This window comes from Phyllopteryx taeniolatus, chromosome 11 (assembly GCF_024500385.1).
Source record: "Phyllopteryx taeniolatus isolate TA_2022b chromosome 11, UOR_Ptae_1.2, whole genome shotgun sequence".
NCBI lineage: Eukaryota > Metazoa > Chordata > Actinopteri > Syngnathiformes > Syngnathidae > Phyllopteryx > Phyllopteryx taeniolatus.
This window is the reverse complement of record NC_084512.1, coordinates 28,925,511-28,953,147: the sequence shown is the minus strand read 5'-3', so window position 1 is coordinate 28,953,147 and position 27,637 is coordinate 28,925,511. Positions and strand designations below refer to the sequence as shown.

Here is a 27,637-nt window from a genome sequence, read left to right as displayed (position 1 = left end):
TATGTGCGTGGAAGGGGTTTACTACTGTGAGACTTGTGAGTTTGTCACTGTCGTCCCTACAACGTGCTTTTCCCGCAGCTGCTGGGCTTGGCGGTGCACGTGCTGAGCGGCGAGCCTCTGGCGGCCCTGCTCCTCGTGCTGCGGCTCCCGGGCAGCGCCTAAGAGGACTGAGTCTACGTGCAGCGCTTCCCCATCAAAACCTTCGCCACGCTGTGCTCGCTGGCCGCCATCTCGTTCTTCTCCTTCCTGACGTCCCGGCTTTTCCGCAGTGGACTACTTCCTGCCGACTGGGATGTTTTCCACGCGAGCGCCACGGCGCTCCCCGTCTGAGAAGCGCACGTGCGACGCCTCGGAGGCCACGATGACCGCCGGCTGCTGAGTCAGCAAACGGGAAACGCTTGGAATCAAAGCAACTTTATTGACAACTTTCATGAACACACATCGATCGCATTCTTGCCACGTCCTGTAAACCCTCCTCAACTTCCTCATGTCTCACACCCGTCAATCCAATATCAAAGAAATGAAACATTGTTATATTACTAGCTGGCCCAGTGGCGTCATCACGAGGGGACGCACGCTAGTTCCAAGTTGAATAAAACGGCAATAAAGTTAGTACAAGTTGTCAGTGTTTGTTTTTTCATCAAAAACAGGAAAAAAAGCGTCTCTAACCCCAAAATGTCGTCCAGCAACATTTGATGGAAAAGTCACTTTTTCAACCTGGGATGATGGCATCAAAGCGGCAATGTCAACAATCAGCCACCAGGAGGAGGCAAAAACAACATACGATGGCGATGAGGATGTCATTGATGACGTCAAATCATCTTCTCGTTAAGCTCCGCCTTCTCCTCGCTGAAGTGGAACAGCAGGCTCTTGGCGCCGTTCTGCCACGAGTACAGCGTCTCCATCGGCGTCTTCCCATCCTGTCGGGTACAACGAGAACACGCGCGCGTCACGTCGCGCCCGAGAACACGCGTGCGTCACGTGTCAGTGACTTTCTACTCACGCAGTTCTTGACGTTGAGGCTGGCACCGTACATCATGAGCAGCTTGATCATCTTGAAGCGGTTGATCCTCACGGCGTCGTGCATGCAAGTGTCGCCGTCCTAACACACAAACAACGCACGGTCACCACAAACCTTATATGGAACTAGCACCTTCTATTGGGAATGGAACCTGATCTCGGGGGGTAGAAAATTCACTCGGTACCAGACCTTTCTCGACTCGCGACTAGAACCTTCTCTCTGGACTACAACTTGCTCTCAGGAATAGAAGCTTATCTCAGCACTAGCATCTTTTCCCGGGACTAGAACCTTCTATTGGGAACTGAACCTTATCTCGGCACTAGAAACTTCTCTTGGGACTAGTGCATTCTGTTAGGACTAGAACCCTCTCTTGGGACAAGAACCGTATCTGGGGACTAGAACCTTCTGTTTGGACATGACCCTTCATTTGGGACTACAATCTTCTTTTAGGACTAAACCTTTCTCTTGGGACTGGTACCTTCTCTCGGGACAAGAACCTTCCTTGGGACTAGAATTTTAGGATTAGCAGAGTCTCGTGGGCCAAAAGAAATCTTATCTCGGGACTAGATGTTTCACTTGGGACAAGCACCTTCCCTTAGGACGAGAACCTTTCTTGGCACTAGAATCTTCTCTCAGCTGTAATACCTTCTCGTGGACATGAACCTTATCTCAGAACTAGATGTTTCACTTGGGACAAGACCTTTCTCTTCAGACAAAAACCATCTATTAGAACTCGAAGCATTCTACAGAACTATAACCTTGCTTTGGGAACTCGAATCTGCTCTCTGGACGAGAGGGTTCTCCTCACCCGGTCTTTGGCGTTGACGTCGGCGCCGCAGTGAATGAGATACTCGGCACACTCGAGATGTCCCGTCCTCACGGCCACGTGCAGAGGGCAACTGTGCAGCTGCAGGAGTGAAAGGAAAACACGTTTTATATTCAACAATGCAGCCGCGCACACACGAGCACCAGGACACACCAAAGTATGACGTACTTGCATACAAGAGACACCCCATAGAAGCTACTCAAAGATTATTGGCTGGGGGCTCAGGAGGACATTTAACACGCATCAGCAAAAAGACAAAAACAGCATCATTCTGCACAACTACTACCTTGCAGACAAACTAAAACAAAACAGGACATTGATCCCAGTCAGTAAGGTGGAGTCAATTATAAATGCATGGACAATAATGCCGTGTTTAATTCCCTCTTGAAAATGGAGTGTTTCTGTCAATCGACCGTCTGTTGTCGTACTAGAGCGGCTCCGACTACCGGAGACAAATTCCTCGTGTGTTTCTTGCACATACTCGGCAAATAAAGATGATTCTGACTCTGACAGAAACGTTAGCATTGTTAGCTGCATTTATTAGCCTCGCTAGTTGGTTGTACCATCATTTGGTGGCCTTGTTGCTTGGATTCATTTGTTAAACCTCATCTTTAGCATGATTTGTGAACCTAATTGCTTATTATTATTAGTTAGTAACGTTTGCTAGCCTCGCTAGTTAGCTTAGGTTGTACCATCATTTGCTATCCTCATTTTGTAGGTGCCATTTCTTCACCTAGTTTCTTGCCTTCATTTGTTAGCCTACCTTTTTTTCTCCATATATTTTGAGTCTAATTATTTAGCATTATTTGTTCGTATCATTTGTAAGCCTTGCCAGTTAGTTGAGGTTTTACCATCATTTGTTAGCATCATTTGGTACGCCTAAATGTTGCTTGGTTCCATTTGTTAGCCGTATTTACTGTACTAGCCTTGTTTTTACCCTTATTTGTTAAGCTAACTGCTTAGTATGATTCATTAGTAACATTTGTTAGCCTTGGTTTTACCGTCATTTGTTTTGCCAGTGAATATTGTCATTCATCCAGGTCATTTCATTCTCAGCGCATTGCATCGATGGCAACTGGACTGTTCTGGTCGTCCGAGAGGACGTCGGCCTCTCCTGCGAGCAGGCTTCATCAGTCCACGTGACGAGGCTTCGTTAGGACACAACTAGCCTGACTCGGTGTGGAAACACTCAACTATTTATGCTCCGAGTTAGAGGCACACCCCGAACCACGTATGAGATCATTCTTTTGGAATGGGAAAAAATGGACAGTCGTTAGGGTGTTTGGCCGAGAGGCCGCTGTCTGTCCACAAGGGTCGTTAGGTGGAAACACCCTCGTTAATATTCCATTACGTGAGGCTGCCTAATGGTCAAAGTGGGCGTGTTTTTTTGTTGGAGGCAGAATTACTGAGTTTCTGTGGAATGGATGAAAGGACGGCATTGTGAGCGGGAGATTGGTGATGTCGTAAGCCCCCTCCTCGTCCTCCCCCTTGTTAGCATAATTTGGATAGCCTCATTTCTTGGCTTCATTTGTTAGCCTATTTCTTTCAGCATTATGTGTTAGCCTCATTTCTTAGTATTGTTTGTTACCCTTGTTTGTCAGCCAGTTCTGTTAGTGTAATTTCTTTGCCGCATTTGTTACTTATTTGTTAACATTTGTTTTAAATTAGTTTGTTAAAGCATCGTTCCATAGCCTAGTTTGTGATCATAATTTATTAGCACTTAACCGAGGAGGTGGCTTACCGACATCACCTCTCGCCCCACTTACAATGCCGTCCTTTCGGCCATTCCAAAGAAACTCAATAATTCTGCCTGCGACAAATAGCGTGGCCTCCTCGACTGTTATGCAACACCGCGACCACTTTCCAACGGAATGGAATATCAACGAGGGAGTTTCCACCCAACGACTCTTGTGGACTGACAACGGCCAGGTGGCCTAGGTCACTGCGGCTGTCCCGCGTGTAGTTTGCCTTCTTTATACTCGAGCGCAACCCACGCGTGGAGTTTTGAAAATGTACTGCAGTTCACCTCCAAGTCGGGGGTGTCGCTACGGCCGGTATTGGCGAGGACGCCACAGGGTGGAGTTTCCTGTGCATTTTTTTGGGCCATTTTTCTTTGCTTTTAGTAACAAGGAACAAAGCAACAACAATGGCGACCGTGGAACAGCGTCTGCTCGAACAAATGGACCTAGATGGCCAGATGATACGTTTAATGATGCTGCAAAATCGATCGAGAAGGCGGCGGCGCAGATGGTACGTAGAACCGAGGGGCACGCCGAGTACGTCACCGCAGCATGTGACTAAAACGGACCCATCACGAGAGATGCTCTCCGCGGCGTTCTATGCACAGCAACAATTTTTGCCGCGCGGGCCAATGCGTCGGTCACGTGATGCAATGCGGGCGTGGTCGGCCGCGCGAGCGCGGGAGTATAAAGAGGCCTTAACGGCGCGCTCCCTTTTTTGCACTGCAAAACAACGATTCCATACGTGGCTTAGGGGATTCCTCCAAGTCGGAGGATAAATAGTTGAGTATTTCCACACAAACACTGGCTCGTCGCGTGAACTGATGACGCCTGCTCGGGTGAGAGGCCAAACGGAACAGTCCGGTTGCCATCGATTCAAATCCCTGAGAATAAAATGACCTGGATGAATGAACATATTTACTGGCATGTTTGTTAGTAACATTTGTTACAGCATTGACTGTATCGTATTTCGGTTTTACCATCATTAGTTAGCTTCATTTGTTAGCATCTTTTGGTAAACCTAATTTCTGGGCTTCATTTTGTACCTTATTTATATTTAGCATCATGTGTTAATATATTTTTTTAGCATCATTTCTTACTATCGTTTGTTAGACTAGACCTTATTTGTTATCCTTTGTTAGCCAAGTTGGTTGGCCTGTTTTGTTTCGCTCATTTGACGGCCGTATCCCCTATATGCGGAATGTCATGTGACCAAACCCGGAAAACGGGATAGCTAACTTCCTGTGTATGCTACGCTAACAAGCATTATTACGGTTGGATGACATGATTGTTTGAAGCCAAACTTGCTAAAATGTAGTTTTCCTTATGGCTGATGTTGTCGGACAAAAGTTAAACATGTATGTACAGTACATGCGTACGATTTATTTCTACGAATACAATATGACATGTCATCTTCGACGGCTCTATGGTGAAACATCGAGACGTTTAAAGTTCCTACAGGTGCGATGTCACAGTCCCTTCGCCAATCACCCAAACCGGGATGAAGTCCTTGGACCCTTTTTGCCAATTGCGGAAGTCTGTAAACCTGGTCTACGATCTGAGAGTGGCGGACAATCATGTGTAAAGTGGAGCGCGACCTTGTCTCTGGCGGTGATCTTGGCGCCGCGCTGGAGGAGGAGCTGAAGGGCGGGAAGGTTCCCGCCTCTGCAGGCCCAGTGGACCGCCGTCGACTCCAGCTGACACGCGTGCACACACGCACGTAAGTCATAAGGCATTTCCTTGCTGTGCTACAAGTTATCCACGTCAGTCTCACTTTGTCCTTCCAGTCGATGGCGGCGCCGGCGTCCAGCAGCGCGGTCATGACTTCCACGTGACCTTTGAAGGACGCCTTGTGGAGGGCGCTCCTCTGGAACTAAACATAGACATGATGTCACCACCAGTGTTGGGGATTCATTAATTACATTACATTACAAAAATGTATCCTAAATTCTTAATTTGTAATTCACTTACAACTGCTCTGGGAATTTTTCCACGATTACAATTTGTTGCATTTTGAAGAAAAAATAATCATAATAATTTGCTGCAAAAGCTCATTTTCCCCCCACCTGTCACTTCTTCCTAAAGCCGAGGCTTCTGATTGGCTCTCTCTGGTACAGGCTCAAACATGATATATTTTCCAAATATGAATCTTGAAGCACCACCTTGGTGTGCAATGTATGAGTTTGTCTGAGATTTTGAAAAGCTTTGACTCATAGTTACTCCAATTGGCTGGCGACCAGTTCAGGGTGTAACCCGCCTGTCGCCCAGAGTCAGCTGGGATGGGCGCCAGCACGCCCGTGACCCCAAATGGATGGATGGACAGACTCATAGTTACACTTTGGAACAGTTTTATCTTTATAATTGTTGACTTTTTAAGCAGAATACACTTATCTGGTTGTCATATGAAGCGATATTGTCTAGATTGTGTACATTTGTCATTAGGTCAACATGGTATCATGTTTTACACATATGTACCGTTTGTATGTGTGTCTAAATGGGCATTTGATAAGCATACAACTAAATACATTTGTCATTTCATCATGTTTTGTTATTATTTGCGTAAAGAACAAATCCCAAATAATGATCTATGGTTTTAATCCACTTTTGAGATTCATTCAAAACTAAGAGAAGTCATCACAACTAGAAATGACAATTCTTGACCGAAAACCAAAATTGAGGAACCCAAGGCCGAAAACCGAAAGATTATCTTGCATATATATTAAGATATAAGACATACATTAAGAAATGATCAAAGTTGATTTGTAAGTGTTTTATTGACACAGTAACTAATTTGTTTCCGGTCCCAGTTGTGGCTGTCCAGCATCGTACGTGACAGTATCTTCCTCTCTAAACGTGCACTAGTTTGCTCTTCAAAGTTGGCTAATCTCCATTAGAACGCGTTTCCAGCCACACCAATGTGACAAGTGTACTGTAGCACACAATCACATATTTTGCTGTTTTGCGACTTCATGCGATAGCTTAGCGATTCGCGGTGTTCCCGTCTGTCTCTCGTCTTATCCTCCGCCTGTCCTTTGTTATTACGATACTTGTCTAAAAGTATAGTTTATTCGCTGTCGTGGAGGCAATGATTGGTGACTTTTGGCTGCCGTGCCAACGGATGCGAGGCGCACCTTCTTCCACCTCCGCAGCTCGCCATCAAATTGTCATGCTCGGCATGCTATTTAGCCGCGTTAGCTGTAGCTCCTAGGTAGCTGTAGCGAGGCCGTGTGACAATAAGGACGCTCAGTTTGGGCTAGTCGCCGCTAGCACGATGACGGAAAAGCCACACGGGTCCCATAATTCATTGTGACATGCAGTAAAAAAAAGACATTTATCTTTGTTATGAATGTGTGTCGATGTTACCAGTAGTTTGTTGAATAAATGTGTTATTTAACATTGATTTCTATTCAGCAAAGTTCAATAGGGCAATGCTTGGAAATAGTAAATGATTCTTCACTCTGAGGTGTACTCCCTCGCGTACGGTGGCCCTTTATGTTTATTTTGGTCCGAAACGGAAAATGTACTTTTGGGCTACGTTTCGGCTGCCAAAATTTCAGTGAATCACTCATCAAAACACAATCATATGGATGCAGTTATATTACTTTGAAAAAGTAATTAAAATAGTTAGACAACTATTACATCTTCAACGAGGGAACTTGTAATTATAACTAACTGCATTCTCTGCTTATTGCTGCGATTATTCCGGCAGTGGGAAAAGGGGCGGGGCCAGGAACTCACATGATCGACGGCGTCGGGGTTTCCTCCCTCGTTCAGGTACTTGTGCACGACGGCCATCCTGTTGTCCACGGCGGCGGCAAAGAAGAGAGGCGCCTCCACCGTGTCGGGCTGCGAGGCATCAAGACGGCGTCACGTCGGGGACGGGAGCGCTTCGCTCGGCGTTCTTCGGCGATCGACCGGCAGAAGAAAATGAGTTTGTCTCACCAGCATCTCGGAGGGCGCAGCGCGCGTTTTCTTGGAGACGGGCGCCTTCCTCTCCCGCCTCCGCTTCCTCAGCTGCAGGATATTGAACAGGTCGTCCACCGTCTCCAGACGCAGGCGCCCACATTTGTCCATCTGAAACACAGCCCAACATTTGCCTATCACAGTTATATTAACATCAGTATCCCTGATTAATAGCAACGAAACATCATCATAGGATTAGCATTCAAATCAGATATAAGATTAGCACTGTGTAGCATTAGTATCAAGTTAGCCTTAGCGCTCTCTCTCTCTCTCTCTTTCTCTCTCTCTCTATATATATATATATATTTCATATCAACATCAGCAAAACACATGCATAGAATTAGCATAGCATTAAAACTGAGCCTTAGCACTGGTGTAGCATTAGCATCAAGTTAGCAGTTAGCATAGCATTAGTAAAATATATCAACCAAAACATTGGTCGAGGATTAGCATAGCAATCAAAATCAGCATGAGCAAAGATTAGCATTAACATTACAGCTATACTTTGCATAATGTTAGCAATAGAATATCATTATTATACATTTTTGGGACTGATTTTATTCTCAATTGACATAAGCAACGTATCATTTATATGCAGATGACGCAATTATTTAGTGCTGTTCCACCTCAATTATTTTTACAAGCTGCTTTTAAGTCTGTCTTCTATGTGGGCTTTAAAGGCAAGAAAACAAGAAGTTCTCTCATCCTGACATCCAAGGGAAAACCTACGGAGCAGGTTTGACATGACACATACATGGGGAGCTTTTCTCTCAAGCCCATATCATAAATGTGGTTTTTGTTTTGTTGATTTGCTTCTCTCGCAGGGTGAGAAAGAAATGAGTGACAGCGACCTTCTTGCTCATTGTCGACGAAGGGGATGCGCTCCATTCGAGTGCGTCATCCAAATGTCTCCGTTCCCCGGACATTTTTCGCCATTTTTCCTTCCGCGCCGACATTTGCCACCGGCCGTCTGTCGTCGCCTCACCCGCCATTGCGACACTCGCCTCCTTCGGCTCCCTTAGGCCGGAGTCTGCCTTATTTGTGCCCTTGTAACCGGTAACTCTCTCCAGTTTTGCGTTCTGTGCGTAGGGAGCACCAGCTTGAGCTCGTTTGAAATGTTCAATTGTTTGTTGTTGTGTTGTCATTGTGCCTCAAACACCGTTTATTCTCCCCCGTCACTCTTGGCAAAGAGGTCCTGATCTCATTAAATTAAGGTGAAAAATGGCAGTAGTAGAGGTTAGCATGACATAGCATTGGCATGTCATGAGCATGAAAATGAAAACTGCTCAGCATGACGTCGTCGTCGTCGTCCCCCCCATGTAGTCTTGGCACATGCAGTACCGCGGTGTGCCTGAGGGCTGCGCCAAACCACACCGAACGAGCTTGACATGAACGCACCTCGCCAACTTTTCCAAACGCCAACTGAGCCTTATTGACACCTTCTTTGTCTTCCTGAAGCTAACACGGCAACAAAATGCTACCTGGATTCGAAGGCAGACGTGCTAACCGCTCGGGCGCGGTGTCGCAACGTGAGCATTCCCTGACGCGATCCCCCGCGACGACTCACGTTGAGGGCCGCCACGCTGACCTCGTCGTGCTCGCCGCCGCTGTCGTCCTCCGAGAGGTCGCCGGAGCGGAGGTGGCCGCGTCCCTCATCTCGCTCCTCACGCTCGCCGCCCGCCTTGCACTCTGACCTTTTGTCGCTCACCTGGGAGCGGGAAAAAAAAGCGTCACTAAGGCGTTGAGGGGGGGGGGGCGCGCGCGCGCGCACGCACACTGACCAGTTCCTGGACGCTGTACAGCCCCATGGCGATGCGATGCGATGCGATGCCACGGCCCGTGCCCGTGCTGGTCTCTTATAGCTGCCACCCATCGCGTGCCAGCCAGAGGTCTCACTCTGGAAGGAAATCCAGCCCAGGCCACGAGGCATCCCATAATATGTCTGCGATGCGCGGTACCGTATAAAGTAACCCACTTGAAAACACATACCAGATAGATAGAAAACTGGGATTTCCGACTGTCCCCAAAGGCAACACGGGACTATGATCGATTATTTTCAAATTTTACATATATGTATGTATATATATATATATATATATATACACACACACACACACATATATGGTAAAAGAGGCACTGAACTGACTCCCTTAAGTAAAAAACATAAAAGTTAATGCACATGTTCCTGCCCAATAATAAAATACAGGTTGATCTTGAATTTTGTTAACTCACAGAATACTGCTACAGAGAGTAAAAACGCCACATTACTAAAGTATAACGTTATATACAACAGAAATAGTTGAAAGACATTTATATGCCCACTGACAAAAAAATATAGTGAAACCAAACACAGAAACTAGTTGAAAATGAGTCCAATAAATAAATGTGTTTGAAATAATGTTAATGCTCAAACGTGACATAATGAATTTTGTCGCTCACTGTGGAGCAGTGGCAGTAGTACGTGGAAAAAAATCACTAAATTAAATAGTCACTGTGCATGATTTTACATTGGCTTAAATGTTTGTTGAGTACATTTCTTAAAGTACAGTTCAGTTGTACTTAACGTTTAAGTATATTACATTTGCGTGTTATTGTTTAGAATGCTTTGCTTTGACACATTTATTTAGGTACACGTTCTATTTGATTTATGTGCAATGCCATTTAATTGAATCAAGATGTAGTTTTTAATTGATATATATATATATATATATAGCGCAATGGTATGTTGAAACTGCGCATTATGTTAGTGGCTTACAAGAATATCCGATTGTTTTTGTGGAACACGTGGGCCTACTATGCTACTGTATTTTCATGGCGGCCATGACAGTGGATTTTGGTGGCGAAGGTTTGACAAGCACTGCCTTTGAAAGTTTTCAAAGTAACATGCCCATTTTTCAAACGTCAAGAGTAGAAAGTACAGATATGTTTGGAGAAAGCAAGAAGTAAAAGTCACCCCAAAAAACGGAAAGACACCTGAAAACTGTACTGAAGTCAAGTTACTTGGCACATGTGAGCGACAGGCAGACAACTTCAATTCAACTTGCGAGTTTCGACTTTCGCGTGGGAGTGAGTCACATCGTCCTCCGTAGACAATCTTTGGGCGCGCGCCCCCCGCCAGACACGTGACCTGACTAATGCCATGATGTCATCGCCGGCCTGTCGACATCGCCGCCCGCATTCTCTCGCCCGCTGACAGCCAATCAAACTCCGGCTGACAGGTCAGCGGGTCAGCTGCTTTTTATGGCGAGCGGTTGCCAAATCCAAACGCTTCTTGGAAAAAGGGCGATTTCCTTTCACCTTTCCGCGTGTCACAGTAGACACTTGAAAAGTTGAACTTCTGTGTCATCAATCGGATTCCACTTCACCTTGTTTGGTGTCCCAAGTGAAACTTGATGTATTCAAATGGATTTCATTGCAACTCCAACACTTCAAGCTGATTTCATTTCCACTTCCTTTGTGTCACAATTGGGGTTACGGTGTACTTTTTCCCGAAGAAGGTGGGTTTTTTTTTTCATTTTGATTTGCACATCAAAATAAAGAGAAACGAAACTAAAAACGTTGCAGTCTGCAACGCTCACCACTTTTATTTCCATGAACGCAGACTTCTACTGACCCGACGCCACGTTACTACGCACGCGCACAAACACGAGGCGGCGTTTTGGCGCAAGTAAATAACGGCCCCGCCTTCGCGTTGGGCTCAGTTGAGGCAGTTGCGAGGATTTTGCGTTTGGACTGACCTGACCCCCGTAGTTCACATTTATCAGTCGAAAAGCATCTTCTTTTCACCTGCACCTTCGTCCGCCATCGCTCGTCGCGCATGTCCCCTTTTTTTCTTTATTTGATGAGGACAAAATGCGCAGTAATCAACGCATCAGCAAAAAAGCATTCATGGTTGTAAATATGCCGAAAGGCGAAGCTCTCGATTTACCGGTCGATCTGCGTTCCCACCCTCACCTTTGGGTCACGAGCCGAACGAGATCCCGGATACGAGCGGCCGAAATGAGTTTCCTGCGCAGGGTGTCCGAGCTGTCCCTTAGAGAACGGGTGAGAAGCTCGGTCATCCGGGAGGAGCTCATGAGTAGAGCCGGCCGCCGCTCCTCCGCATCGAGAGGAGCCGTACGAGGTGGCTCGGGCATCTGATTCGGATGCCTCCCGGACGCCTCCCCGGTGAGGTGTTCCGGGCACGTCGTCCTAAGGTGGATATCCGAAAACACATACAGCAAAAAGACAATACGGCGCAATACAAATGGATGCAACATGTTGAAATGTGACACACAACGAGGACCGTGCCGTCAAAATGACAAAAACAGGTCCGCGATCGTCAAACAATTGGGACGACGCTGGCCTTTTGATGACGCAAACACGGGATGAGCGACGCTCGCGGTGGCGTCGGATACGTCTCCCGTTTGTATCCACGTACGAAAGAGGCCCGGGTCAGATACGTAACAAACGGGAATTGTGCCGTTCACATTGACGCGAGAAAATCAGACGCTCGTCACGTTGGACGAAACAACGGGAATTGAGCTGCAGCGGGAGCGCAGCCTCAGACTCCTTTCCCGTCTCAAGGTGACTTACACCGAATCCTCACTTCCCTTTTCGACTCGGCGGCGTCCGACCGACGTTCACGCTCGCCGGGCAGCTGCGACCTTGAGACCGAAATAGAAGGTGAAAGTCTCTGACGCTTTGGCACGCGTACGCGTGAGAAAAGTTGACGGAAAGCTAGCCGGCGAGGGTTCCGCCGAGTGAGAAGAACCTTCCGCGGGCAGGAAGCCGCATCATGGCGTTGAATATGTGCCGTACGTGCGTCTTGAGTTGAATAGGCATCGTACGCGTCACGCTTCGTGCGTTCATAAGGGCCGTGTCATATGTACGGTGTGTCGCATCGTGCGGGTCATGTGTCGAGACTTGACAGTGTCACACCCGATCGTGTGACATCGCTGTCATAGGCGTGTGTCGCACGCATCGTAAACATCGCGTATCGGGTGTCACGTGTCTTCTATTGAATGTTTGATGAGTGCAATGTGCATGTGACATTTCACGTGCGCATCGTGTCACACGTGTCATTCATGTCACGTGTGTCACGCGTTGTACGCATCACGTCATATATAACAGAAGCGCTTCATGGGTGTCATAGGATTCATACATGTTGATGCGTCATACATGTGGCGCGTGTCATGTGTCATAGATGCGTCGTATGCGTTTCTGATGGATCTCACATGCGTCGTCCTTCTTGTTCGTGTCACATACAACAGATTTGTCATTTGTCACACGTGTCGTTGGTTTCACCTAAATCGCAAGCGTCGTGCGTGTCCCGTGTCCGGCGGACGTGGGTGCGGTTGTCATGGTGACCGTATGACTGTGACTGACTTTCGTGAAGTTCACCCATGCGGGTGACATGTCGTGAGTGTTAGCGACATGCTAACGAGCGTGCCGCGCGGCCCGTCGGAGCCCCTCCCCAAAGTGAAGTCGCGCGAGGTGCGAGCGGGTCAGCTGCCGCCGGTCGCGTGAGACGACGACTCCGACGATATATGCGGCCGCCCGCTCAGCGACACGGCTGCAAAATAGGCGGCGGCAGAATTCCTCCATCCCCCGCGCCGCTAATATTAGCCGCGATAATCCCCGAGCCCGAGCCGGCGCCGCCCGTGCCGTTCGCCGTCATCGTCATCACTTCGACACGTGATGACCTCATTCCGCTGGTCACGGTGGAGAGAGTCCATCTTGGAAAGCGGGACGCTGGGAGTGGTATGTCCTGCAATCAGGGAAGAAGTCCCAATGTTTTGACGTGTGAACCGGGAAGGCCCTCCATGGCGTTTTGATCTCCTCCGCGATGGTGCTTCGGCCCTGCTGCCACCCCGGGACCCGCATTTTCCTGAGAAGGGAATTCAGAGATTTCTTTCTGAATGCGTTCTTGAAAACAAAGATCGGACCGAACAAACAAATCCCGATTGGGCACCACGCCCTGCAGTGTGTACGTCGCCCACGATTGTAGCGCTACAGGGTTCTTTTTTCTCTCTCGATTTTCCTGACTGGCGCAAGTCCAGTGCCGCGCTTGGCCTAGCTCTGCGAGGAGGCGGGTTAGACCGGATGTCGGTAATTTTGTAGACGAGCGCAGTCGCTGTGTGTAAAAAAAAAAAGGGCTGTCCGCGCCTCGCGGATGTCAGCGCAGCCGACTGTTCGCCGCCGCCCGGCTTGGCGCACAAGGGTCTGCGAAAGTGTGGCGCTGCCACGATGGGTGTTTTTGCAGACTTCCGTTAGGTTCGGTTCCTATTGTGTCACACGTTCCTGACCCGTCTTGCCGCTTCGGTTTTGGTCTCCACCTGTTGTCGTCAGCCCTCCACCTCGTCGCGCCAACCCATCGCGTCCCTCCGGCCGCTCGCCTCTTTGTCTCGTCAATTGATTCGAACGGGTTTGTTGAATCCGTGTCGGATGCTTGCTGTCGTTGTCACGCGCTCCGAATTTTGTCATGCGTCTTGTCGTGCTGAGTTTGGGCTTTTTTTGGGTGACTTTGCTTCCTGTTTTTCTGGGATTTTGTACATGTTTCCATGATGCCTTTTCTTTTTTGAAAAACAATACTTCTTTTTAGACTTTGGCATTCCCGCCCTCCGTTTTTGCCATCGCCACAAATCATAACAAATCAAGACGCCCCAGTTTTTATGCTGAAGCGCAGCTGCATTGTCTTTGAAAATAGAGCCCATAGTGTTAAACTGTCCCCCAATTTTAGTTTTCCTGATTTTTGGGGTGTAGCTAAAACGGCAACCAATGACGCACTCGGGCGTCTGGCAAGTGTGTCGCCCCTCCCCCGCCGGCGCTTCTCTGGCGCAATCGTGACATGCAGTTAGCCGCCGAGCTATGCCGACTCCCTGAAAACGCATCTTCCCTTCAGATGCTTTAGAGCGCCTCGCCGCCGCAGCGTGGGCTATATTCTCGGACACAGCCGCAGCGTTCCAGAGCTGAGAGAATGGCCCGCCTAGTCACGGTTTGGAAGCCTACTTGGCGATTATTTGTAATCCTTCAAATCGGGCAGGGTTGTTAACAACACTCTTCTCTGTGGTGGATCAAATTTCCCAGACATATTTATTTTCATTCGACAGGGACGATGGGAGTTTTGCCACACTTTTTGGAGTGTGTGTGAGAATGAGGTCAGCGTTAAATGTTGCGTGCGTGCGTGCGTGCGTGTCATCCGACGAACCAAGCGACCGGCTCATCCTCCCGTTCCGTTCCGAACCCCTGCGCCCCCAAAATAAACACGCGCATCATCACTTCCTGTTGGAGCGAAACGCTCAAGACTCCCGCTGAGCGTTTTTAGTCCCCCAGAGATTTATGCTGTCAACACAACACACACACACACACATACACACACACACACAACTTGAGATAGATAGATAGATAGATAGATAGATAGATAGATAGATAGATAGATAGATAGATAGATAGATAGATAGATAGATAGATAGATAGATAGATAGATAGCTGTTCAATTGCTAGTTTTCAACTTGACAATAGTGTCATAATTGAAACTTTGGGCTCAATTTTCATCCCTCCGTTTCCTTCACCGCTTATCCTACGCGTAAAACTGGCACATCTTGATTTTCATGCGATCGCAAGACTCGCCAGTTTGGCAAACCTGCCTGCGCCAAGTTGGCGAAGGCGCGCCCCCCGGAGATGAGCTCGGCGGACTGAAATTCTGCTGTCCGACAGTCCGTCTAAAGTTAGGCCTGCTACACATGTAGGGAATTTTCAAATCTTAGAGAAGATTTTTTGGATGCGCTACAGAGCCCACACAAAAAGATAAAAAGATCCGGCATTTCACAATTGCCAACAACAATTGGAACTTAATGTGCTTGACATGATTAGCAGGGGCCAAGTCAAGGAGACCTGAGCGGGGCGAGGGATAGCGCTATACTATACTTAGTATACTATACTAAACATATAGTGTTATGGTACAACATTATATGCAGTACACTGTAAATAAATAGATCCAAATGTGGCAAGGTCGGGAATAACAAGAAAGGGTGACGCAAGGGTGGAGGAAAACGAGAAGGCTTCGACATTCCGACCACATTCCCGCATCGTGACGACAACCGCGACGATTAGCGCCACAACTCAGGATTAGGAGCATAGTCACCAGCACGGCTAACACGACGGGTTATATGTACTCGTACTGTACAGTAAGCTAATGTGACCGGTGATCTTCGGATGCTGTGACACCGGGACCTTTTTGGAGACGATCGCCGTTGATTCGGATAAAATAAATAACAGCAGAACCTACGTGTCAATTCGCTGTCCACTCGAGCTCCTACACACACACAAAAATGCAGACGACGACATCGACAACCCGGAAGTCAGTTCGGCTCGTCGCGGCGTCGAGCCAGCGCTCTTCAGCTGTTAAAAATACTACTTCTAAATGCAACTCCGCTGACATTGTGTACCCATTATGTGAGAGGAAATGACATAACAATAAGATTGAGACTAGAGATGCATGTAATAAACAAAGAGAAACATTAGGATGGTTCCGGACTAGCAACTGAATGGAATGCGGTCACCCGCCTCTCCCACAGGAGGATTGTACAAAAAGGGCAGCGAACCTTTATAGCGGGGAACACAGAAGAAGAAATGACAGAGGAGGAGCACCCAGCTACGTACACACTTTACACTCGATTGAGAGGCACTTTCTTGTCAGACCGTAAGAGATTTTGTGTCATTCCATATACAGGTTGACCCGCTTACACTAATATACTGCAATACTCCACAGTGACGAGCACGGCTAATGCCATGTTCGCTGCTGCCATAGCTCACGGATTACGTTTACGTTTGCACAGCTAACGGAATGTGCTCATTAGTACCTTGACTTCAAAATGTATCTTCTTCAATTCACACCCTAATATGAAATGAGGCACTCTGCTGCTACTTCTGGATCGTTCCTATTTTCCAGAAATCTATTGTTGTCCTTGTTATTGCTTCCACGTTGTATCTGTGTATTAAGAAAAGTGCTATTGTGGCCTACCGGCGGTAGGTGCTTTTTTTTTTTTTAACCCTCCTCTGAATAACATCATCACGTTACACAAAACAAAATAATGTACAAAAACGCTATACATCGATGTGTGGCATTAAAGAAGCTGCGCAAAAGCTGCGCCGCGTCGTGGGAGGCGGCGGCCATTTCATAACCACAGCGAACGTAAACGTTAACCGAAAAGGCCAAGACGCTGCACGGTGATTCGCTAGCCAACAAACTGTTTGGTTGTGTTTTTACGACATTATTTTAGCCACACTACCATCCAAATAAGGAAAATATAACGCTCTGTGGCTGGTACGGATTAATTGCATTTCCTTCCACTCATTTGAGAAAATGATAAACATTACCTAGTTATGTTAATAAATCCAGAAAAGCAGACGTCATTTTGTTTCCATTTGGCTGTGCCAGATTTCCCAAACTGGGATTTAGCGGAGGGCCACCAAACTCGTGTTTTCTCACTTGTTCTATTCCGATGATGACATTGGGAAATCCCTTGACCGCCTCCTGGCTCTCGGCTTGGCCCGGAATATGAGATGGCTCGGGTGGACGCCGCCGTGGAAAAATCTGAAGACGGCTGTGGAAACATCACATTTTCGTCTCAACTATCAAGACTAACGTAGGGGCACTTTTCAACCAAAGAGTCGAGCTTTTGGTCTCACATTTCCTACTGCTTTCTGGACAAGTCAATTTGGGCCGATATGCTGGATATAAAGTGGCTCCAAATCCTTTATCCTTATCCAACTCTTACAAATTAGGGCTCAATTCATTCGTGTTTCAAAACTCTATCTAATAATATCCTTCATTGTGATATACAGGTGGTTTGAAATTTTTAATAACATACCTGCATTACCTGGGTTTGTGATGGTTTCGGTTTGAGAACGGGATCGCAGAACAAATGAAAGTCGTAAACCGAGGTTCTGCTGAACTTTTGTATTTACTCTTAGCTTGACTCATTGCTAATGCTATGTTTATCAGAAGGTTTCTCGGCTAGCTAACATGATTAGCATTAGCATGTGAGCTTCACAGTGTTGATACATTCTTGTGACGTGAAAAATACATAAAATACATTCCAATTCTTTTTATTACGAATTGTTTCTTCACCGATGTCAATCTCGTTGAGCAACACAATTTGTGCGCGTGTTAGTGTCGTTTCGTTCGCGAACGTTTTGTTCAGAAGAACGAATCTTTTTAGTGAACGAACTGGAGTCAGTTTATGAAATGATTGGTTTTTAGCTTGGCCGCCGTGAGCCGCACGAGTCGGCCGGGAGCGGAAACGGAACCACTGAAGCGTTCTTTCACTCACTTCTGAATCTTCGGCGAATGACCAATGAGCAGCCAGCGTGGAGGCGGCGGCAGGACTTCATTAAACGTACTGCCATGTGATTTGCGTTTCGCCAGCGTTGTCCCTCACTTCGGCGAATGACCAATGAGCAGGCAGCGCGTGAGGCTTGGGCGGGACTTAAGTGAACCGAATGGACGAGCGATTCGTTTGTTGACTTCTTGGTTTGTGATCCGCTAAACGCGATGTACGAGTACGATGAGTGATTCGTTTGCGCAAGGAACGACGTACTACGCCGTGAACGTACTCATGAGTGATTTGAACCGGATAGCTTTCACCAGCAGCCGTTTCTTCAAGCTAACGGCTAAACTTGAGTTAGTCAAGCACATATTTAAAATAAATGTAAATTAATAAATGTATATACGTACACATACATATCATTCCCTCTGTGTCTCTAATGCGATGATAAATGATTTTCATTTCCTAATAATAATAAAACATGAAACTTCTACAGCGTTTCTCAAGACACGGAAAGACGCTTTCCACTAATCAGATGACAGTAACAGTGATGTGAGTGAGCAGGAAGCCCGAGTGGCGGGTGCCGGTGTCAGCGACGCCGTTATTAGGATTATTATTTCTTAGTTTTCAATACGTGACACCAACGCATTGTCCCTCGGTGAACGGGAACCTCAGGGAAGGATCATTAACTGAATGAGGAAGCACTTGAATGATTTTGTGAAAAAGAATTGAACGATTCGGTCTACGAACCTTTTGAACGAAGGTTGTTAAAGGACCGATTCGAATGATTCAGTACACTCAAAAGAACTGCCGTGCCCACCACTAGCGTGTGCGTGCGCGCGCGCGCGCGCGTGGATTACACAATTTGTTTCCGCGTCCGGTGGCTTTTCCCGCCCATCGCAGCTCTCGAGTGGAGCCGAACTCAGCCGAGTGGAGCCGATGTGAGCCTCTAAGTTCCGTGTTGTGAGTCCCGACTGCTGGGCAGCGTGCGCGAGGACGGAGGGACGCGAGCATCCGGTGTGAGGCAGGAAGCGGCGTGCGCGGAAGCGAGCTTGAGGAGCACAGAGGTTGTTGTTGTTGTTTTTTTTAATGTTTTATTTTTGACTTTCTTCTCGTCGCTTCCGCACTTGGACCCCCCCCCCCCTCCTCCTCCTCTTCTCCCTTGTTTCGATGCGTCGTCCACAACGTCCGTGACGTCACATCGCCAACTTTTCCGGTAAGCTCGCTCTCGTCTTCGTCGTCGGACTGAGCCGCGACATGCTCGTGAACATGTGGAGCCGTGCGCGCGCGTGTCGTCCGTCCGCCGATGTTATAGTGAAACACTCGCACGCGACGACACACGCACACAATAACGTGACGTGACATGCGCAAGTGTGGCTGGCACGCACGCGCGCGTTTGTGACGTCTTTGAAATTGTCACAGCAGGTGGATCATTTCCGGTGAGAGGCTTTGGGGGCGGAGCCAGCGACTGTGAGAATGACAACCAATGTTTGCTTCTTACCACACGTACCGTCGGTATTTTGTGTACTTGAAGCAGTGTTTTAAAATCAGTACAATGGAGTAGTACTTTAGTAGCATATATGCATATGTGTTTGCGAATATTCTCATTCATCTCAGGGCATTGAACGGCTGGCAAGTGGGCTGTCGCGTTTGTCCTGGAAGACGTTCGGCCTCTCATCAGTTAGGACCCACAAAGCGCCGTTTGTGTGGAAAACTCAACTATTTCTACTGGGTTGAGAATAAGCATTCATTCATTCATCTTCCGTTCCGCGTATCCTCACTCGAGCGCGCCATATGTACTTTAATTTGTACTACGTCCTTATCAACGTATTGCAGGGATGTTCGATTCACTCTTGAGTACTCGCTGACACCAATACCGATTACTTTTGATACGTAGATTTTAATGAACACGCTGACGGAGAACCTTCCTTTCTGACGTCCATGATATATATGTATATATCACATATACAGTGGGTACGCAAAGTTTTCAGACCCCGTTAAATTTTTCACTTTTTGTTATCGTCCAGCCATTTGATAAAATCATTTAAGTTCATTTTTTTCCTCATTAATGTACACACAACACCCCATATTGACAGGAAGAAACGTAATTGTCGACATTTTTGCAGATTTATTAAAACAAAACTGAAAAATCACACAGCCACAAGACTTCAGACCCTTTGCTGTGACACTCGTATTTGTTTTTTATATTTGTATTATACTTACGTTTTCTTTTTTAATAAATCTGAAAAAATGTCAAAATTTAGTTTTTTTCTGTCAATACCAATACCGTACCCAGTGTGTGTGTCTGTGTGTATATATATATATATATATAAAAAGACTTTATTTATTTATTTTCTCTTCTTCTTAAGACAAAAATCTCAATTTGCCCAGAAACCTTCTGATTTGGCAAATTCTTCGGTTGAAGTGGCCATTCCACCCGACCGAACTCAGCATTTGTCACGTTGCTACTTATTGTACCGTACATTCCTTTTTCTTCTTACTTGAACTTGTACGAGGCTGCAAAAGAAATGTGTTGTATTCGGAGTATGTGGTCCGTTTGTGTCTCTTGTGCGCTTTCGACAGCGAGCGGCGTGTGATGAAGACGGAGCCGTCGCCCCCTCATGGAGTGATCATGCGCCTCGCGGAGGTTCCAGAAGGAAAACCGATCGTCAAACGCACTTTTTCCAAGGAGGCGCGAGGACATTTAATGTAATCGGGACTCGCTAACATGGAGCAGGACTTCACCCAGTCGCCCTTCGCCCTTTACTAACGTCAGTCCGAGGCCATAGAAGAAAAGGCTTTCTTTCCGACATGGCCGCCGCCGCCGCCGCCGCCGCAAGAACGCACCGAGTGAGAGACTTTAACCATTTCATTACCTGCTACCTTTGCGGAGGTTACCTCATCAAGCCAGTCACCGTCACTGAGTGCCTGCACACCTGTAAGTCGCCGCGCTCTCTTCTTTAGCGTAGCTTAGCGTATCTTAGCGTGTGCGTGCGTGTGCGTGTGCGTGTGCGTGTGCGTGTGTGTGTGTGTGTGTGTGTGTGTGCGCGCGCGTGCGTGCGTCCTTAGTCTGTAAGAGTTGCATCGTGCAGCACTTTGAAGAGAGCAACGACTGTCCCAAATGTGGCATCCAGGTCCACGAGACAAACCCCCTGGAGATGCTCAGGTCAGAGCAGCACACTTCCTGTTTCTTCTCATCTGTCTTCCTGTCTTTTTACCTTACTTCCTGTTTGTTCTCATCTTACTTCCGGTTTGTTCTCCACTTATTTTCCGTCTTGTCATCTCACTTCCTGTCTCATCTGTCTCCTCATCTTACTTCCTGTTTTTCCTACCTGACTTTTTCTCATATTACTTTTTGTGTCTTCTCATCTTACTTCCTCTCATCCGATCTCACTTCCTGTCTCATCTTACTTCCTGTTTCCTCTCTACTTACTTCCCGTTTTGTCATCTCACTTCTTGTTCTTTCCTACTACTTCCTGTTTCCACTCGTGTGACTTGACGTGTCGCACGTGCGTCCTTTGAGGTTGGACAACACCCTGCAGGAGATCATCTTCAAGTTGGTTCCGGGCCTGCGAGAGCGTAAGTGCTGCGTTTGAAGGACGGCGGCGTCGCGGCGGCGGCGTTGACGCTGACACAGCTGGCATCGTTTGTGTTGTCCAGAGGAGGAGGAGCGAGAGCTGGAGTTCTGGAAGAAAAACCAGCGCGGCGAGAACCTGCCAGGTGAGGAGGAGGACGACGACGGAGACGCACGCGAGCGAGCGATGCTAACCGCTCGTCATCTGGTAGAAACAGAAAGGAGAAATGAGAAAAGTAGCGTCACTTGTCTGTGCGACCGCAGCTGACGTCACGGCGGGGGCGGGGCTTCCCGACGGCGATGGCGGCGGCGCCGATGACGACTACCACAGGAGCGACCCTCAGATCGCCATCTGTCTGGACTGTCTGCGCAACACGGGCCGCGTCGGCGACACCAGCGTCACGGTATACATCGGCGCTCGCCAACCTTTTTGAAAACGAGAGCTACTTCAATTGGGAAACGGATAAGTATCGCTAGGCAACACTTTCGTCTGCCCTTTGAAATAAAAGCTAGACAAATGTGTTGTTCATGAGGAAAAATTGCAACGCTAAAATGTTGTACTTTATAAAAACATACAGGATAATGAAATAGAAATAAAAATGTTGTGCTTGCCATTCAGGTGTGTGCACCCTGGCCACCTGGGGGCAGTACAGGACAGATTTGCAGCGAGACATGGAGCGAGAGCTCAGCAGGAATATTAGCTGTTCTTTGCAGAGGATAAATAATTTAGGACTGCGTACTGCGATATTGTATGTGTTGCTGCACTGTATAATCCAAATATCCGTTGTTGAAAGGTTTACAACACTGCCACATCGACGCCAATTGTTGCCTGCGGTGTCTCCCGTTTCTGTGTTAGTATTAGCTTTAAGCTATTGGACTGAAAGGCTAAGCTACGCTAAGGTGGCTAATTTTGTGTTTGTCAATCAGGATCTGATGAAGAAATTCATTCGCTGTTCCAGTCGCGTGACGGTGGGAACCATCAAGAAGTTTCTCAGCCTCAAGCTCAAACTGCCCAGCTCCTACGAGGTCAGTAGCGTTAGCGTTAGCGTTCGCCACGCTGCTCAACATGCTAACGTGCCTTTGCGTGCGTGCGTGCGGAGCAGCTGGACGTGTTGTGCAACGGCGAGATCATGGGCCGAGACCACACCATGGAGTTCATCTACATGACAAGATGGAGGCTGCACGCCGACAACGTAAGAACGCCACCGCCGCCAAACGGCTTCCTGTCCGCTTGCCGCCCTCAACAACATCGCATCTCGTCCTGATGTCAAACTTGACGAGGAATTATTTTAGGATGGCACGTTTCATGATGTCATATATTTAATGAGGTCATGTTTTATATTTTAGGACATCTTTTATTAGAGGATGTGACATATGACACCTTTCATGTCATAGATTGTTGTCATTGTTATGGTTTTATTCATTATGTGTCCGCGATGGCATCGGATTTCGTGAGGCCAGTTTGTAGGATGCTACGCTTCCTGATGTCATATTTTAAAACGTCACGGCCATCCATGCATCCATTTTCTGTACCGCTTATCCTCACTAGGTTTTATGATGTTTTATGACATCATTTGTCGTATTTTGTTGTAATTGTCTTATGACTACACGGTTTGTGACATTTGTTGACATCATGTATTCATGATGGCGCACACCTTATGACATCAGATTATGTTATGATTTTGCACATTTGAGCTCATATTTTATGATGTCATATATGTTGTGTCATGCTTTGGGTTGTCAGAATTGCTCCGCTGTCATGTTGTTATATTTTCTGAATTCATATCTTTGTGTCTCCTCGCCCCGCAGACGTATCCCATGGTCCTGGAGTACCGACCGCGTGTCGACTTCGGATGAAGTGCGCACGCGCACATTTACAGGGTGTAATGAAGATATTTTTGTAGAGTGTAAACATGTTGAAGAATTTTTATGCCACATAGAAATAATATTAATATGAATGATATATGAAGATGTGTACATGTATGTGCCTCAAGCTTGACTTATGGAAGGGTTTTACTGTCGTTTGATCGCTCACATCCTCTTCAATCATGATGTCATCATTAAGTGGGACTCCACTTCCTGGACTGAGTGAAATGACTTCCTGTTCTTTTCAAGGTTTGGCTTCCTTTCTTGTCGCAAAACAATTGCGCTCATTACGTCGGTTTTCTTAGCGAAAAATCGCAGCCGCGGGAGAGGTGGGGAAAAGTCGCAAATTTAGCACCAGCTTTTGTAAACTCGCTCTTCTGGTTGTTAGTGTAAGCAGTGCACATCAGCGAGGACGCCGTGCTTTCAACTAAGGAAGCCTCTAAAAATTCAATAAATAAATGGATGAAAGCAACAATACTGACCAACACGATTTGAGGTGCAACGATGAATTGAATTGAATTATTTTGATCATTGATTAATCGTGAGAGACCTTGTTTAATGCAAAATTGTCCGACGGTCTCACCAGTAAATGTGCTCAGAGGTCTGTCATCTTCCATGAAAGTAGCCTGAACTTCCCCCCCCCCCAAAAAAAAATAAGACATTTGCTAACATCTGATTTCATTTTGAAAAACAATGATCAACAATTTTTCCGATTTTCGGACAGACCAAACCAAGAACTGAGTCATCATCAATTTGAAATGATGTCCTGTTTTCAAATAAAGGGATGGAACTGGAATGCTTTTCGAAATCCAATCCAATAAAAAATAATGGGCAGGTTAATCGATTATTCAAATAATTGTTATTTGTGGCCCTCGACTCCTTTTAATGGATAAAATGAAAGAATGGGCCAGCCTTAACTCTCGGACAACAACGTAAATTCTCTTCAAATTTCACATTTATTCATTTTAGAAAATATTGATGAAACGCGCACGCGCATTCTCCAGTTCTTGTAGTAGTTCAAAGGTTCTTGTCGTCACGTGACCTCCAGTAAAGCGCGTGTGACGATTCCGTCGGGTGCGTTCGAGGAAGTTGTGACATGATCGACGAGAACGTAAAGACGCGGCCGGATGACTGCAGGTCAAAAGGTCATTTCCATTTCAGGACGGCGCGCGTTTCCGTTCTCGCGAGGTGACGCCGGCGTGGCGTCGATGAACTGAGGTCGGTGACATCGACTTGTCGGCCGGGTGGCGGGAAACGCGTGGACGCGGGCTGTCAAAAGGAACAAATGACTCCAACCGCTTCGCTATCTGTCGGCCTAATCTAACCGCTCAGGAAAGAAAGTACTGTGATCGCAATTAGTCGTCATTTGAACAAGTAAAGGTAGAAAAAGGAAGCTCCGGCAAGTCTGTAATGAGTAACCTAAAGAAGTCCGGTAACCTGTAACTGCCGCATGGAAGTAACCAACGAAACGAGTAACGTTGGCCGTAGCCGTAACTACTAAGGCCAAATACGGCGGAACCCTCCCTCGGCTTACGAATTGAATTTGTTCCGTGACCCGATGACGCAAATTCCATCCGTCCTTTTTCAGCTGCAGTGCGACCTTATTTGCTCCAAACAAATGGTGCGCGAACACAATTTGCCGTGGTGAAATGACAGCGTGTTCGCTGTGCGGCGTCCTCGCCGTTTCGGGTACGCTCGCCGTGGTTACCGTGAGCCCGAAACGGCCGCAGAGTGGTTTTTGCCTTGTGTTGTGGGAGGTGGCGGCCATTTTAGGCAAAAAAAGGAAGCTCACCGAAGGCGCCGTGAGAAAAAGCCCCAAATTCTGCCACGACTCTTCGGAAACGGAATGGAGGTTGTTTTTCTTTGCAAATATCGTTCGTGAGCCGACTTGTTTGCACCGACCCTTTTTTTTCCCCCCAACAAGTGCCCCTCAAAAATGCGTAGTTCATTACTAAAAAGCGGTACAAAGGAGATTGAAGGCCACTGTAACTGAATGCACAGTTTGACCGTTTGATTGAAGGATTCTCTTGCGTCGCGCTATCTCAAACCAAGCCGGTACACCCTGAACTGGTCGCCAGCCAGTCGAACTCCAAACCGGGCGGCCAGAACCCGCATTCCGACCCTCCGCCTCTGAACTGTGAGCCGGACGTGCTCGGCGGTCGGCAAGTCGTGTCATTCATTTACTTTTCATGGAAAGCACTTTGGGTTGCATCGTATGTATGAAAACTGCCATGCAAATAAAGGCTGATTGATTGATTGATAACTTGATATGCGGCGTCAAGTCATATGTGCAGCAAAAAGTCTATCGGAATCACAATCATCTTTATTTGCCGAGTATGTCAAAAACACGAGGAATTTGTCTCCGGTATGACGGCAGAGAGCCATCTCGACCAAAAATAAAAACAAAGACACACTACGGACAATCACTGAACAATGAAAGGTTACCGGAAATGTGGTAATGCCAATATAATATTTTTTGGGGGGGGGGCAATTGTGCAAATGATGCAGAGTCCTCTCGCAAATTGGAGAAGTTTGAAATGCCGAAGAGAGCAATAGTCTGCAACAGTGTCAGTTGTGCAAATGGTGCAGCACATGAGCAGGGGCGGAGCCAAGGGGGAGGCCGGGGTACCACTGGACGCTGGCACCTCTCATGGCGTCTCCACATGAACGTGTACGTTGAATTCGGGTTGCTGCTTCTATTGGCGGGTTTCTCCGATGATTTGACACGAACGGAACGAGCAGACAATCGGCCAGCTCGTGGCTTCAATGAAACCGAACGTATATAGATATATAGATATATATCCTTCCCGTTTTGCCCTTTGTAAAGTCTCTAAATGTTTCAAAGTGACACAGTGTCAAAAGTTCTTTTTCATGCCTCATGTACTGCACAAAAGACAAACAAGTGGCGGGCTTTCGACGGAAACTCGAAAAGTGCTGCGAATGAGCTTGTTTCAAAAGCGGAATTATTGTCATTCTACCTTTTACATTTGAGAAATGTCACCAGTAGCAGCAATTTAGCTTGTTTAGCCGAGCTGGAATTCAACTATTTGGTCTGTTTAGTTTGATTCTTTGATTCAAGAAGTCTACCTTTTCAACTACAAAAAAAAGAAGTCTGCCTTTTGATTTCACATTTGTCATGTTTGTTCATGTTTCATATAGATCAACTGTTTTCAGGTTTTCAACAGTGCAGAAAGGCTTTTGTATGACCGGGCTATTTCTTTGTGTACGTGTGTGTGTGTGAAATAAATGAATGTCAAAAATGTCAGTTGCGACTTCATGACGAAGTTCCATTTTGGCTCGCGAGGCAAAAGCAGTCGGGAACCGCCGAGCAGCTGAAAGTTTGAATATGAAACCTCCACCGACAGTTGTCTATTTCCCCTGACGTCGTTTAGGCTCCAAGTGGGGATTTGATAACATTGCGCAATTGTAAGTGTACGAAAAGAACGGCGACGTTAATGAGTTCAAACCAAAGAAAATCCACATCGCTCTGTGGGAATTGCGCGCTTTGACATCGCGCGGGATTGTTTTGGCTAGCATTAGCAGCTAGCTACGCGAGCCGCGCTACAGCCGTCTGCTGTAGCTAGTGTCGCGTTCTTTGTCGCTTCACCGGCCAGCGCGCAGCGAGCGTCTGGTCGACATGAAACTACGTTCTTCTTCGTGTCCTTTCAGTCTTTTCCTTTTTCCTTTTTGCCTCGTCTTCCGACCGAGATAAAGTTGTGCCTTTAGAAGAAGATGACAAACGTTTTTTCAATTCATGCCTTATGTTTTTGCTACTCAAGTGTAAAGTGTTCACATTTGTGTTCATATTTGTGTTTATTTATTTGCACGGATCTTTGAAATGCGCAGCATGTGAGTTTAAGGAAGAGCTCCAGCCACCCTTCTTTTGCTTGGTGAAAGGTGTTCCAATTGGCGCAATGAAGTCCGTTCTGTGTCGGCCTCGGACGGCGCGGCTCGTCCAGCGCACGCAGATGTCAAGCAAAGTGGCGGCATGGCGCCCTCTCGTGGCTCCGCAAGGTAACGCACGGCACTCAAATCCCCGCGTCATTAGCCTTTCCCAACAATTGCATCTTTTGTCTACAAGCGCAAACATTTCAACCTTTACAATGCGCACATTTTTGCGCGCGCACCTCGTTGCTGAACTCGAGTCACCCCTCCGCGTGTCTCGTCTGCTTTTCCAGTCTTTATTGAACAATAGAACAAATAAAATGGTATTATAATATAGATGCAACACAACAAGTACGTATTGTATAAACAGGCAAGATCAACAGAAAAGAAGAATGTCAGGATTAAGGAGTAAAAATCCATCCATTTTATCCCGGTTAGGGTCGCGGGGCGCCG

At 47.0% G+C, this 27,637-nt stretch overlaps 2 protein-coding genes across 18 annotated transcripts; one reads left to right on the top strand and one right to left on the bottom strand.

The window, feature by feature from the left end:
- Positions 1–398: 398 nt before the first annotated feature.
- Positions 399–17,136, bottom strand: LOC133485429 (ankyrin repeat domain-containing protein 1-like). 11 transcript variants are annotated; one of them, XM_061789061.1, is made up of 13 exons: positions 17,022–17,136; positions 11,478–13,418; positions 11,287–11,381; positions 9,331–9,491; positions 9,117–9,257; positions 7,529–7,660; positions 7,325–7,432; positions 5,361–5,459; positions 5,185–5,283; positions 4,338–4,470; positions 1,830–1,930; positions 1,004–1,102; positions 399–920 (listed from the first exon to the last, which is right to left on the bottom strand). In XM_061789061.1, exons 4-13 carry the CDS (start codon positions 9,355–9,357, stop codon positions 813–815), a joined length of 1,047 nt encoding a protein of 348 aa, XP_061645045.1. In that variant the 5' UTR covers positions 9,358–9,491; positions 11,287–11,381; positions 11,478–13,418; positions 17,022–17,136; the 3' UTR covers positions 399–812. The 11 variants fall into 11 exon arrangements, with proteins under 11 accessions (XP_061645045.1, XP_061645046.1, XP_061645041.1 ...); XM_061789062.1 differs by having other exon boundaries at positions 9,331–9,446; XM_061789057.1 differs by having other exon boundaries at positions 9,331–9,523; positions 11,504–13,418.
- pcgf5b (polycomb group ring finger 5b) lies at positions 17,039–25,567 on the top strand. 7 transcript variants are annotated; one of them, XM_061789068.1, is made up of 8 exons: positions 17,039–17,178; positions 20,443–20,797; positions 20,929–21,025; positions 21,402–21,579; positions 21,646–21,837; positions 22,361–22,459; positions 22,537–22,626; positions 23,243–25,567. In XM_061789068.1, the coding sequence occupies exons 2-8, from the start codon at positions 20,671–20,673 to the stop codon at positions 23,288–23,290; spliced, it is 831 nt and encodes a 276-aa protein (XP_061645052.1). In that variant the 5' UTR covers positions 17,039–17,178; positions 20,443–20,670; the 3' UTR covers positions 23,291–25,567. The 7 variants fall into 7 exon arrangements, with proteins under 7 accessions (XP_061645052.1, XP_061645051.1, XP_061645050.1 ...); XM_061789067.1 differs by lacking the exon at positions 17,039–17,178 and adding an exon at positions 18,780–18,926; XM_061789066.1 differs by lacking the exon at positions 17,039–17,178 and adding an exon at positions 18,819–19,075.
- Positions 25,568–27,637: the final 2,070 nt, after the last annotated feature.